Below are 15,192 nucleotides of genomic sequence, written 5' to 3'. Positions count from 1 at the left end.
CTGAATGTGAGCTGCCTGTCTACAGGATACCCAGGGGAAGCTCAGACTGGAGATATGAATGTTTAGGATTATTGGCATACAGATGACAAAAATCTTGCAAGTGGGTAATAGCACAGCAGTAGATTGGTTGTTTTTGCCCTCGCAGGGAACAGTCCTCCAAATATAATTTTTAAAATTTCAGTTCCTTAAGTTAACCATAATACAACACAGTGACTGGCTCCCTGACTGTTAACCATACCATATCAGACCACATCTGGGTTTATCCATCAGTTCACCTACACTTCATAGAAACTGTGGCACGTGCCCTGCTCTGCCTCGTTCTAGGTACTAAGCTTCTGTTCCGCTCTCTGGGAGAATCATGACACTTCAAACTGTCATGCAAACAAAGTAAGTCACGTGTGTGAGAGCAGCTAGCATAGCGCCAGCCACGTAACAGGCTTCCAGGCAGCAGTGATTATCCTCATCTCCTACACTTGGGCGCATGCGGCTCAAACCTTATAATTATTTTTGGCACCTACATCTTAGTGTTGACTCACATCGAGTTTGCTGTCAATTCAATCTCATGTCTCACATGTTAAAACATGTGAGTTCTGTCCCATCCTGCAAAAGGAAACCCTTTGAGAAGATCCTGGTCTGAGCTTCAGTATCCTTGTGGCTATCAGTAGATATCATTTTCCAAACCTACTGCTCCTCCTGTGGTCTCAGTTTCTATTCACAGCATCACCATCTACCTAGGCTTCTCAGAAACACTCAGAGCACGTAACACAAATATTTAATTATGTATGTAGGATTCTATATACACACAAATACATGTATCTGTCAAATCTAAGAGGATGCTATATGCCAGATGCTAAGAATACTTTTTTATCTGACCCACCCCCCCAAAAAAAAAGCATTGAAAAAGATCACAACTCCCAAGCCAAGGAGGTGAAAGAAAGAAGAATCCAGATAGGTATCAGAATAGCACTGACATGGGGAACAAAAAAAGAAGGCTCCTTTTTAAAATTTCAACATTGTTTTGAAAATTCTGGCAAAATATGAAATATAATTATAAACCTAAATAGTATTAATAAAGAAGAAAAACACTAGTTGATCCTCATTTAACTGGAAAACTAAGAATGAACTAAAAAGTACTGTATGAATGAGTATTAAGTAAAAAAACTATACATTAGATAAATACTTTTTAAAGTAATGGCATTCCTCTATATAGCAATAAGCAGTTAGAAATTATCATAATAGAAATATCTTTCATAGTAACAATAAAAATATAAAATAACAGAATAATCTTAAAGGAAATTTTTTTACCTATTTGTAAACTACAGAAAGTTTACACGGATGTAAAAGAATAAGTGGAAAGCTGTATCATTTCCTTGGATTGAAAATTTAAATATTAAGAAGATGTTAATTCTCCAAAAATTAATTTATAATTTTATTGAGATTCTGATAAAAAAATATCCCAATGATCTTGTTTTGTGGGGGAGGGGAGAGACGAGGAGAAGGTAATTGACAAAACATCTTCAAAATTGATCTGGATGAGTAAACACAGAGACATAAGATTAATGTCCTTATTGTAAAAACAAGGAAACTTTTTCAAAACAATGAGAAAAACACAAAATGTTTTTAGAAAAATGAAGGATAAACAAAAATAGTCACAGAAGAAATATAAGTGGTTAATAAACAAATGAAAAATTTCAAACTTTTTTGTAATAATATATACACTCATTTTTAAAAATGAGATATTTTCCAGTTCCCAAATTGGTGAATTTATTTAAATAATAACATACAGTGTTGGGGGGAAAAAAAAACCCTAGGAACTCTAACATCCCTGCAATAGGATATAAACTGTTGTACCTCTTTTGAAAAGCAATTTGGTGGTAAGTATCAAAAGAATTAATAATGTTGCCAATGGTTCCATTTATAAAATACATATTAAGTAAATAAAACCATGGATGAAGAATTATGTACAAAGGTGTTCATCTTTCAGTGAAACAGAATAGATAACTCTGAAATAAAGCTTTTATTATTGTTGGCAATAATTCTGCCAATGACTTACATGTTCGTTATTTAGTACGGCTAATTAAATTAAGGAATTTCCATAGAGTTGGATATTAGCATTCATTCCAATTAATTATTTGAATAGTTTTCCAGGATATGTGAAATACACATGGTATAATGTTGACTGGGGAAAAGGCAGAGGATAAATAAATACATATTGACAGAAATAAGACAGAAACTAAATTACCTGCAAATTTCATAATTACTTTTCAATTAGAAGGAACAGAAGATTTTGAGAAAGAGAGAGAGAGAGAGAGGAGGAGGGGGAAGACAACAAGGACAAGAAGAAAGTGAGACTAAGAGATTGTTAAAACATGTTAGTAAGGGAGAGTGAATATTCATACCAGATATTAAGATGTATCACAAGATTACAGTAATTTAAATGGCATGTTACTAAAAATAGACACAGCTTGCTGAAACAGGGTAACTCTGAAATAGGGTTATCCTATTTCAATAATTTATAATAATGTGTCTTTAAGAAGACTTGACAAATCAAAAGAGAATGGAAGACTATTCAACAGAGAACTGGTAAAGAATCTGGAAATAATTTTGAATACATCACCACTCCACAACTTTATACCAAAAAAAAAAAGCTAATGATGAATTTTAAAGTTACATATAAAAGTTTCAAACTAGAGAACAATTTCAAGAAAATAAAAACTCAAATTCTTGAGCAGGAGAACCCTTTCTAAGTTTAATGTCGTAATGGGAGAAATCATAAAGAATAAAACCAATAGCTTTGGGCTTCCCTGGTGGCGCAGTGGTTAAGAATCCGCCTGCCAATGCAGGGGACACGGGTTCGAGCCCTGGTCTGGGAAGATCCCACATGCCGCGGAGCAACTAAGCCCGTGCACCACAACTATTGAGCCTGCGCTCTAGAGCCTGCGAGCCACAGCTGCTGAGCCCGCGTGCCTAGAGCCCGTGCTCCGCAAGAGAAGCCACTGCAATGAGATGCCCACGCACCACAACCAAGAGTAGCCTCCACTCACCATAATTAGAGTACGCCCGCGTGCAGCAACGAAGACCCAAAGCAACCAAAAGTAAAAATAAATAAAATTAAAAGAAAAAAACCAATAACTTTTCCTATAAAACAATTTTAAACTCAGTAAGCAAAAAAAAAATTTATAATCAAAATTGAGAAGCAAAATACAAACTAAATAAAATAAAAATAAATACAGTTTTTAAATAGAGAATAATTGAGACATAGCTGCTGAGTAGCAGACTTTTAAAGACAGGAGCAGGCTCTGCTTCTTCAACTTCCACTGTTGTCTGCTTTTGTATTTTTAAATAATGCCTGCTCCTATCTTCTGCCTTTATCAGTTTCCTTCTGCTGGTACACATTGTGTGATGGTCATAGCCTTATTGTTTTACAATCATTAGCCAACTGCAGGCAATTCACATTTCCAGTCTCTCTGCCCATCAAGAGCCACTTCCCTAATGAGTCAAGTTTGGGGCCTGCTTCAGCACTGAGCGAGATTTCAAGAGAAATGACAGCTCAGCCTTCCTCATCAAGAAGCTTCGTTGACCTCCCCTAGTGGGGAGACAGGCAAGATTTACCATCTAGGAAAGATGCTCAAGACTTGTCCTTGCTCCAGGGTCCCTCTGGATTCCTGTGCTTTTGTCGTTTCACTGCTTTGTTACTTTTATTATCCAAGGGGGGTTGTTTAGTGGGATAGTGCTATCAAGGTACTGCCTACAGGGACAGATTGATATGTCTGGGCTTGGGACCAAGAACTTACTTCTGGTTTTGCTTTCATCAGGAAGCTCGGAGCCACACAAGCTGCTCACTTCTAAGGAGCACTGGGTGAGCTCACCTCCCCCCGACATGATCGCTGCTGCACCAGCCACCTGGCCCTTCTCCTCCCATCTACTGCCTCAAGGGTTAAATTATTTTTCAGAATTCAGGAGATTTTGGAAAGCTGCCTCACACCTTTTTTGGTTGATGGGAAAGGAGGTAGGATGATAGATAGCTCCACAGAGGATGCCTGTGGGGGCAAAGCTTTCGACCTCTCTGTGTGAGTGTTCCTCTCGAGGAAGCATTGGTATCTTCACTTTCAGCACTGCTGTGAGGACCAGATGCTACAAGGGCAATGCCCACCCTCTAGGAACACAAGTGCTATGAAAGCAGAGACTGATAATGAAGGTGATGATGGAACGTTTTCTAATTATAGCTCACATCTTGTAAGTTACAAATGTCTTGCCTTTGGGAGATGAGGTTCTCAGAGAGGAAACTGAGCTGTAGGGGCTCAAGAAGCAGACACTTTAATAAAACCAGACATCCACCACTGCCTCCCATAGTGTGGGCTTTCTTCCTTGTGATATTGGACTTTTCCGGTGAGCTCACCCCTGGTAACCTAGGGATGAGATTCTCTTTCTGCCCACAAGAGCTGCTGTGTATGACAGGTGCACGTCCCAGTAATTAAGTATCAATAGGTGTGGCAGTAATGGTATGAACAGGGCAGGCTGTTCAGGGACAACTGGACAACTGGACTCAGCCTGTTACTTCATCTCCTTTTCCATTTATAAATTTCCCGAGTACAATTTCCTAATCTCCTTATTTTTATTCCAGACTTGCCTTTCTTTGTATGTATTCAGTTTTCATTCATTCAAGGGGAAAGTACAGTAGTTCAAGTAGAAAGAACAGTAGTTCACTTTCCCCTTGAATGAATGAAAACTGAATGAACAAAAGTGAACTTACATGCCATATGTATGTGTGTATATATATATATATATATATACACACACACATATATATATACATATATGTAATTATGTCTATAGATAGATAGATATTGTATAGAGATTATAAAATGGTATTAGGTCCTTAACCTACACTGTGTCAATTTATCCCCACGACAGCATTGTGCAGTGTCATTCTTAGACCGGGTTTCACATATGAGAATATTGCCATAAGAAGAGGTTAAATAGCTTAGTCTAATTCTCAACAAGAGGAATTGGCTGAGCTGACGCATTTTCCCCTTCAGCGGAGCTCAACAAAAAGAGTAAACTATGGTGTACTCATCTGGGAGGGGCCAGGCTGGGAGGGGCCCAAGCTCTAGGGTTGTGGACACCTGGGCCACCACTTGAACCGTCTTCCTGACTCCTCTAACCTCCCCAGTTAGGGCCAGGGCTCAAGCTTTTTTCTATTCCAAGTTGCCACTGCAGTTTTCACCTTCTTCTCCCTCTACTTCTGGCCAGCCTTTGGTGGTCTTAGTGAGAAAGGGAAGAAAAAGAAGGAAAAAGCCCAATTTCATAGCGTCACCCTCAAGGGCCTATAGTGAAGGGCACACATTCCACTACTAGCAGTTGTGCTTCTTGGAGCCGATGAGCCACCCTCAGTTAAGATACAAATGAACTGAAAAAAGTTACTCACTGACCAATGATATGCTAGCTTATTAAATACGTCCAGAACACAGGGCAGTGCCCACATAGTGAATAACAACAACAGTGATTATTATACTAAGAGCTAACAGTGTATACTGAGCACTGTCAACTGACCAGGCAGTCACTGAGAAATCAACATGCATTGTCTCCATTCATTCTCAAAAAACTCTCACTCACAATGGAGCTGAGGCTGGGAGAGTGAAGCCACTTTCCTGAGGCCACTAAGGATGTGCGGGCCCAGGGACTCTATCTACTGCAGGTTGTCTGCCTGGGAACCTCAGGGTAACTATAGGAGCCACGTGGTGGGCATAGGAGAAGCACCTGGTAGGAGACAGGCCGCTAGGAGCCAGCGGGAACTGAAAGCGAATGCCGCTGACAGAACGTTGAGTAGGAAAAAAATTAAGTTCCAGGGGACTACTTGTAGCAGGATATGCTTTTTACAAAGTTCCAGAGCACGAAACCTCAACAATATGCTATTATTAATGATAACATTAATTTAAAAACCAAGGGAATAAATTCCAGGTAGTGGCTAGCTCTGGGGCTGGCGGGGCATAGGGTAAGGGAGGGACACATAGATACAGGCAAACTATTGCTAATTTTTCCAGTTCTCGGATTGGCTGATAGGGGTTCGTTGTATTATTTAAAAGTGCGTTCAATAAAAAAAGAAAAAAATGTAACAAAAAAGCCAGGTATAAGGAGTTTGTCTTGAACCACGATTATGAAAAAAAATCTACTTTTGTGTATCTAAGGACCAGATATTTTTTATAAAGGATGGGGGAATAATAAATAAATAGCCAAGTACTCATATTCAAGGTTAAGAAATAAAGCACTGCGAATATATAGTTGAAGCCACCTGTGTCCCCATCCCCAATTTCACTTCTGTCCTTAGTCCCCAGAGGACATTGTTTTCCAGATTGTTTTCTATTCCCTTACTTTTTAAAAACTTCTGAGCATCATGAAAAACAGGGAGTGTTTTTTGCATAATTTAAAACTTTAGAGAAGTGGTATTTATTATGCTTTGTATCACAGCCTACCTCGGGCTTTATTTACCCAGCACTGTGTTTTGGCATCAGATCCAGTGTCCTCATTTTCACGTTGGTATAGTACTATATTATTATATGAAATTAATTTTGTTATATGAACATGGCACAATTTATCCACTTTCTTGGTGAAGAAAATTTCATTGTTTATAATATTTTGCTGTTACAAACAATGTTGCCCTCGACATACTTATCTCCCCATGCACCTGCACGTGGGCAAGAGTCTCTCTAGATAACAAGTAGGCATGGGATTGCAAGGTAGATGGAGGACACGCACACCTTGAGCTTTGCCAGGTAATGCCAAATTGTTTCCTAAGGCGTTTATGACAATCTACATGTCCACCAGTGACGAGTGAGAGTTCCCATTGCACCACATTCTCACCACCACTTGTTATCAACCAATGTTTTTCTTTTTGGCCATTTTGGTGGGTGTGAAGTTCCATCTAATTGTGGTTTGGCATTTTCTCTAACTACTGATGAGGTTCAACATTTTTTCTTGTGTTTATAGGGTAGAAGTCACGTAGCCTCTTTTGGAAAAGGAATCTGCCTTCTGCTAATATATTTTTTTCTGTTGGAATGTTTGTCTTTTTCTTACAGATGTGCAGGCATTAATTATATATTTTGGACGCTCTTTGGTTGGTTTTATGTATTGCAAATATCTTTGCAAATATCTTTTCACTATCTTTTGTATCTTCAGTTGAATAACAGTGACTTAGGTTTACTATTGCCAAATGTATTTCATTTGCCATTTGTTCTTTTGGTGTCTTATTGAAGGAATTCTTCCTGACCTTGTTGTAATATATATATGCATTCTCTGTTACAACCTCTGTATATATCAGGTTTCCACATGTCCTGACTATTTTACTGGGTCACTGTTCTCTTGATCTACCTCTATGCTAAACCTCACCACCTTAACCACTGCAACTTGATAATGACTTCTACTATGGCAAGTTCCCTTCACCTAGTTGTTGCTCTTGCTGTTGATATTGTCTTCTTTTATTCTCCTCCTTCTCCCTTCCTCCTCCTTCTTTTTTTTTTTTTTTTGTGGTACATGGGCCTCTCACTGTTGTGGCCTCTCCCGTTGCAGAGCACAGGCTCCGGACGCGCAGGCTCAGTGGCCATGGCTCACGGGCCTAGCCTCTCCGCGGCATGTGGGATCTTCCCGGACTGGGGCACGAACCCGTGTCCCCTGCATCGGCAGGAGGACTCTCAACCACTGCGCCACCAGGGAAGCCCTCCTCCTCCTTCTAATCCTCCTGTGCCTTCCTCTCTTTTTCTTTCTTCTTCTGGGATACCTTAGCTACTCTTGGACTATTTATTGTTCTACGTACATTTTAGAATCACCATGTTTATTTCCATGGAAAACCCCGTTCAGATTTTAATTTAAATTCTATCTATTATTGAATCTGGCAATTACGCTATAAAGAATTCACATCTTTGTGACATGAAATCTTTCCATAACTGAACATGGTATGTCTCTCCCACTTATTTAGAACTTCTTTAATGTCTTTCCATTTAGTTGTGTTACTTTTCATCTAAAGGTCTGTACATCTTTTGTCAGATTTATCCCTATGTTTCTATTTTTTGTAAATGATTTATTTTTTTTTAATTCTCTCTTGTAACTTGTTATTGTTAGTATATAGACATGCTGCATCATTACTTGGTTCCTTTATTTAAAAGATAGATTTCCCAACTCTTCACGACTGCGAGCTAGAGTTAGATGTGTCAACATACACTCAATAAGTTAAATATTCAGGGCTGACATTTGGTTGTACACAATACCATGGTTGTACTAATTACTAAAATATTGAAATATTTCCACAAAGGAACCCCTGACTTCCCCACCAGCACCCTGGTGATCCTGACCTCTCCCCCTCAACAGACCCAGACCTTCCCAACTTCCAGACACTACTAATGAGGTTTAACATCTTTTCTTATATTTTTAGGACATGCTTGTAGCCTCTTTTATAAAAGGAATTTTTGGGTCTTTTGCTAATTTTTTTCTATTGGAATTTTTTTCTTATTAATATACAGGCATTAATTATATATTTTGGATGCTCTTTTGTGGGTTTTATTATTGTAATATCCTTCTCTGTCTTTTGTATCTCTACAAAAAAGGGCCTTAGGTCTTGCTTCACTGAGAAGACAGACGTCTGTTCTGATTGCTCCATTCCCATGCCATGTGAGTTGTTAAATATTTTGAAAGTTGCCTCTTATGCTCATATGCCAGTGCTAACTTAACACCAAGGGTGAAATATTAACCTGAGTGGTTTCTCAACGAAGGGTGCAGAGAGCACAGAAAGAGGTGATCAGCTCTGGGGTTCAAGTAGGGAGTCAGGAGATTTGAGCTGTAGCCAAGGAGATCGGAGCCAGCACCCACCTCTGACAATCCCCACTTGAAACCCTGCAGCTCACCACGCTCCTCCCCTTGGAGTTCCCATGGGCACCTAGACCACATGTTTCAGACTTTAAATGCTAAGTCTGCTCTCTTCCCGACTCCGCTAATTGGTGGAACAGTGTCTCCAACCATCTTGTCCCCTACAGTAGAAAATTCAGAATTATCCTAGACTCCATCTTACCCTTATCATTGCTTACCAAGATCTGTCAATTCTATGTCACTAAAAAAGAAAAAAATCTCTTGAATATGACTTTTTCCCAGCCCGATTACCCCAACTCCTACATTTTTGAAGTTTCCTAATCAGTCTCTTGGCCTCCAGCCTCTTTTGCTTCTCCAGCCCCTCCCCTGCACCGCTACCAGCATTAGCAGTCCCACCTGGCCCATTAGCCTATTCTGTTTCCTCGTCTGTGGAGGGGAGTATATGGGAGCCATCTGCCTTGGCAGGAGAGAGTATTTTGTCACTGATGCTGATGAGAATGGTGAGAATATAAAGCAGATTGACTTTGAGTTGGTTTTATTGTTGTGTTTAAATTCCCTATAGGCAAATACACCCCTTTTTGCCTACACCTGGCCAGCTGTCATCCCCTTCTCCTTGGCATGACACTGGAGACATGATCTGCCTCACAGAGCTGCTGCGAAGGTTAAATGAAACAATACTCGCTGGGAACGTAGCCCAGGCCCCTGCCCATGGTGAGTGCTCAGTCAATGTTAACAGTTATCTGCAGTAACATTATTATTGGTTCCTTATCTCCTCCATGATTCCTGTTTCTGCAAAGCCTTCTGTGCCTGGCCTCAGTCACTCCCTTCCACCCTCCTGAACCCAGTACTCTAGGTAGCAAACTGTTCTCTCTGCCTTCACCACACCAAGTTTTTCCATGTTCCCCAGCCTTTGCAAGTGCCCTTTACTCAGCTTGGAATGTCCTCCTTCTTCTCTGTAGATTCGTCATTGAAGGTCCAGCTCACAGTCTGCTTTCTGTGACATCTTCCTCATAGTATCCAGGCAAAAAGAATGCCTCCTCCCGCTGTGCACCCAGGGCCCTCTACTCCTATCTCCTCTTTAAGGCCGGCCTGGGCTGGAGCTCCTGGAAGGGAGAGACTGTATGTGCTCATCTTGGTGATCAAGTTTGTAACCACAGTCACCAAAATTGTGCCATAATACCGGTTCACTACTTGTGGAGGTTCTGCTTGTTTTGTTTGGTTTTACCGGACGGAATGAACAAATGAATGAATGAATGAAAATGGTTTTGACTTCTTCCTAGACCTAGCAGAAAGTTTGGGTAGTGACAGTTTTGGTCATTTGGGGCAAGCTGATATTGGGCTCTTCTTTCCATGCCCCAAGAAAAATATTCCCAAGTAATAGAGAACCTGTCATCCTAAGGAACTGAACTCAGCAACTAAAGGAAAGACTACATCTAAGAGAAGGGAGAACGTGAAGCAGGTCAACTCTGTCTTCGCAGCTGTCCCTGAGAGGGCGCTGTTCCCAAATCAAACCTCCAGTGGCCGGGAATGAAATACCAGACCGTTCCCACCGAGCTCAGCATCCCTCCCTTTCCAGGCAGCAAGCGGTCGCGGGTCCCTAGTGGGGCGACTGCCCATAAACATGGCGGCGCCCTGCTCAGCTTCTCCCCGCCGGGGCCGCAGGGCCACGCCAGCCTTGCCAGTACTCGGGGACTTCCTCCGCGAGCCGGCTTCCTGCACGGCTGGCATTAAAACAGGCGCCTGGGGCTGCGGGCTCCGGCTGCAGATGCTGAGCTGCCCGCTGGCTGGGCAGCGCCCCCTCCTCCCCTGAGCCTCCCAGGCGGGCGGGAGAAGAGCCAAACCATCCCTAAACTGCACCCGAGCCAAAGCGGGAGAGAGCTGGGGGAGACCGGGGACCCCGGCATCTGACATTTTAATTGCAGGTTTGACTTTTTTCCCAAGATCGCAGCCCTCCCGCCCAGCCCAGATATTTTATCTCCCTCCGGCCTTGGTTGCTGGATGAAGCCAGGCCTGGGCTTGGTCCCAGGAGCAGGGGAAGAGCACGTTCGCGGCCCCGCGCAGTCGCCCCAGGGACCCCCGAGCCCTGCGCCCCGGCCATGGTGTGGCTGAGCCCCGCGCTCCGGTGAGGCGGCGGCGCAGCTGGGAGCCCGACGGACCCGCCCTGCAGGACGCCTTCCCCAAGGAACGGGGGTCGCCGGACTCCGCGCCCTCCTGCTGGGACTGCGCACCGGGCCCGAGAAGGCGAGCGGTGGCCGCGATGTTCAGCTGGCTGCGTTCCGATGACCGCCGCAGGAAGGACCCCGAGGTCTTCCAGACGGTGAGCGAGGGTCTCAAGAAACTCTACAGGACCAAGCTGCTGCCCCTGGAAGAGCACTACCGCTTCCACGAGTTTCACTCCCCCGCCCTGGAGGATGCTGATTTCGACAACAAGCCCATGGTCCTGCTGGTGGGCCAGTACTCCACCGGGAAGACCACCTTCATCAGGTGAGCCGGCCAGGGCCCCTGCAGCCCACCCAGCCGCCCAGCGCTTAGGCCCTGCGCTCACTCCCGATGTCCCCTCCTGCGTGGAGACAAGTGGGAAGTCTTCATTAGAAGGCTCTGAAAAAATCCTTATGTGCGGGTATCCAAAGCTTACCCCACAATTGCATCGGATGGTCCCCTGCTCTATCCTACCTAGTGCCTCTCCACTGCACTTAGCCCTTGGCTTTGGTGGTCAGTTTGAAGTGTTAAAATTCAGAGCCATCCCTATTCTTCCCATTTTATGGACGGTAAAACTGAAACCCAGGAAGCCCAAGTGAGAAAGCTCCTGGTCGCAAGAGTACCTTAGGCTGGTGGGGTTGTCTTACCCCCTGTCCTTGTAGGGACATACCCTTGATGGGCAGGACCACTTCCCTTGCCTTCTAAAGGCTTCAGCCACTCATATGAGGTCTTTACAGTTGCAGCTGAGGAGGTGGGCTTGGGAGCCTGTGGCCCTCTGTCTGGTAGTTCCACGTGTCCTTCTTTTATCCGTTTCCTTCACTGAGCAGAGCTCCTACAGATATCTCTTGGAGACTGGCAACAAACAGTGTCCAGAAGCAGGATGCATTTTTCTTTTCCGTTGATCTTAATGGCTCAATAATCATATTAAAGTCTTTTGGAGGTGGAAGGGATATTGGCCATGGTCTCATCCGGACCCTTGACTTGGCAGGGGAGGTAACTGAAGCACAGAGAAGTTAAATACATTGCTCAAAGCCATGTAACAGGGTGGGAGGCTGACCTGGGATGCAGGTCCTGGATGCATGGGAGGAGATGGTTGGCTAAATGCCTGTAACTCTGAGCGTGAGTCATCCATCGCCTTGAATTACAGAATCCCTGGGCTGGAGTCAGGAGTCAGCTTGTCCACCCTGCGTTCAGAGAGGTCCATATATTGTCCACCAGAGCGACAGGACCTTTCCTATCTTTAGAAGACAGGCTTCTCTCCAGTCCACAGCCTTCAAGGCCAGGCCATCTTCCTTGGCCTCCTTCACAGCCCTGCAAGCTGCTGAGGGTGCTCGTGGCCCTCTGTGTAGAGTCAGGCTCGTACACAGTGGTGATGTGTTCTGTGTCCACCGCCCCCAGAGTCAGCGGTGCTCATCTCCTGTGGAAGGTGTCAAAGTAGGGGTGCTCTTGTTTCCATTCATTGACCAAAGCACCTGCAACATGCAAAACACTGTGCTTTGTTTGGCGAGGAAAGCAGAAGAGTTCACGGTCTGGTCCCTGATTTTCTAGATTCAAATTTGCTCCAGCTCAAAGCTTTTAACACAAGCCTTTTGGAAGCAGGGCATGTAGCATACTAACATGTCATGTATGGAACACCAGATGAGTTTTTCCCTGTGGGGTGGACAGCCTTGGACTCAGCAGCTTTGAGAGGCTGAGTGATTTCTGAAGTTGGGTACCCAGGGGGAATGTTGGCTTTTGGATATCTTATATTGTTAGAACTACAAGGGCCCTTAATGATGAATCTAATTCTTTGCTTCTTAACTTTTCAAAAGGTCAGTACCTCCTTTGAAAATCTGATGAAATATGTGGACCCATCTTTAGAAAAATGCACATACATCCCATATTTACATATAATTTGGGGGGTTCAGGGGCTGCCTTGGCCCTTAGGGCAAGAACCCCTGATCTAATCCATCTCCCTTATTTCGTTAAACACCCATTGCTGCCAAAGGCACTTCAGAGCTACCTGGGTTCTGTTCACGGCTTCCTTTGTACCACGCATCCTCCACCTGGTCCGGTTTATGCCCCACGGGAAGCACAGGCCTTTTACAGGTCGCTCCTGCCCTTGCACAGCCTCCTGCAGCCCTCTGGACACACCTTGGTTATAATTCTTAGTACGTTATTTAGAGCTTCTCCTTCCTGTAGCCCAGCACTTACTACTGTGCCTTAGCTCCCTGGGGCCTTGCCTGGGGTCTCAGCTACAGGAGCTCCCAGTAGAGGTTTGCAGAATGGGAGGGGAGATGGGGAGAAGCTAGCGTCCCTGAGGGCAGGATCCTGGAGCAGCAGACATGCCTCTTGTCTGAGACACTGTCCTGGCTTTGCCTGAGTCATGCTCGCTGTTAACTGGGGCTAAGAAAGTGGCAGAGCCAACTTGCCGTAGATTACTCCTTATCTGAGGGGGACAGGAAGGCCAGGAGAGGCAGATCCCTCCTCTCTCTTAACCTCCGAGTACAAGAGTTCTCCCTCCCCACTCATGTGAGTAACTGAATTTAGCTCGTGCATCAAAGGCTGTCTCCCTTTGAGGGAGAGACTACCAGCAGGGGAGGAGGGGCTGCAGCACAGGGAAGCCCTCCAAAAGCAAATTACATATTTTCCTTTCTTCTCATTAAATCCACTGAACAGCTATTTTTTAAAATTGGAAAATGCAGACAAGTATAAATTTGAGGAAGAAGAAAAAAATGCCCCATCATCCCATGACTCGGGAAACCATTTTAAATATTATATATATAGGGCTTCCCTGGTGGCGCAGTGGTTGGGAGTCCGCCTGCCGATGCAGGGGACGCGGGTTCGTGCCCCGGTCCGGGAAGATCCCACGTGCCGCGGAGCGGCTGGGCCCGTGAGCCGTGGCCGCTGAGCCTGCGCGTCCGGAGCCTGTGCTCCGCAACGGGAGAGGCCGCAACAGTGAGAGGCCCGCGTACCGCAAAAAAATATATATATATCTTTCCACCAGTATTTTTAGCTGTTTTATACACAGTTGAGATCATGCCATAATGTAATTTTGTATGTGGATTTATTTCACTCATAGCATGAGCATTTCCCGGGTAAATTAAAAATCTTTGTAAGCATTATTTTTAAGAGCCACATATGTCACTGCATGTATATGCAGTTATTCATTTAACCAATCTACTTCTTTTGAATGTTTGAAGTTGGTTCTAATTTTATTTTTTGCTATTGTAGAATCGCTCTGAATATCTCTGTGCATAATATTTTTCCACATATTAGACTGTTTTCTCAGAGATTCCCAGAAGTGAAATCACTAGGCCAAAGGTTGTACAGAGTTCTGGGGTTGTTTTTTTGTTTTGTTTTGTTTTGTTTTAACATTTTCTTACTTTTTAATCTTGGTATTAAGAGTCATATTTTTGAGTTGCTTCCCAAGAGGGTAGACTGGTACAACACCCCTCCCCCAAAGCAAAGAAAGTTCCCCTTGGGGTAGCTAAGTGCGCCTGGGTGCAGAGTACAGCCTGCCTTCGCAGCTACGCCCTCTCCCATCCCTGCTTCTTGCCTTGAACACAGCGATTCAGGTCTGTGTTCCGGCCTGAACCTGTGAGGGACCTTCCCCTCGGAAGCAGACTTGCCTTCTTCACTCCCCGGCTCTGAGTGTCCATCCACTTTCAGTTATATGTACTTGCTTAAGGGTCTACTTCTTGTCTCAGGAAGAACATACAGAAAAGGACATTCTTCTAACAACTAATTAATGTGCTATGACCTCTGCCTGAAATAACTTCCCTGGCCTAAGGCCCGGCAACCCAGGGTAATAAACAATAAATTGGCTGGTGGATGCTTCCTTCAACACAGGCTGCCTCTTCCAAGTACAGTAGCTCTGTGTCCTTCTGGCCTGACAGCCTTCCCTCCCTCCTCTGCTGTTTTTCTCCCTTCACTCTTCCTCCTTCTGGCCTGAAGCCTCAGGTCCCTCGTCTCTCTCACCGTTTGGCCCCCTGGTCATGGAGGTGAATAACTGGCTGCCCCAGGGACTGGAAGGCCCAGTGTCCCCAGCGTCTCAGGGGCCGCAGGGAGGCCTCGCTGGGCTGCGGCGGCACTGGGTATGGGGCCCGGGGCTGCTGGAGCTAAGCTGCCTGGCTGTCCACAGGGAGATCTGAGCTG

The 15,192-nt window shown here is 44.4% G+C and overlaps 1 protein-coding gene across 1 annotated transcript in view; it reads left to right on the top strand.

Annotated features, from left to right (window-relative positions):
* Positions 1 to 10,416: 10,416 nt before the first annotated feature.
* EHD3 (EH domain containing 3) overlaps positions 10,417 to 15,192 on the top strand; it is a 32,767-nt gene continuing 27,991 nt past the window's right edge. The window contains exon 1 of the mRNA XM_030858016.3: positions 10,417 to 11,340. Coding sequence (XP_030713876.1) covers positions 11,114 to 11,340 — 227 coding nt within the window. The 5' untranslated portion in view covers positions 10,417 to 11,113. The remainder of the gene's footprint in view (positions 11,341 to 15,192) is intronic.

Source organism: Globicephala melas, chromosome 12, assembly GCF_963455315.2.
Source record: "Globicephala melas chromosome 12, mGloMel1.2, whole genome shotgun sequence".
Taxonomy (NCBI): Eukaryota; Metazoa; Chordata; class Mammalia; order Artiodactyla; family Delphinidae; genus Globicephala; species Globicephala melas.
This window is presented reverse-complemented; position numbering and strand designations above follow the sequence as displayed.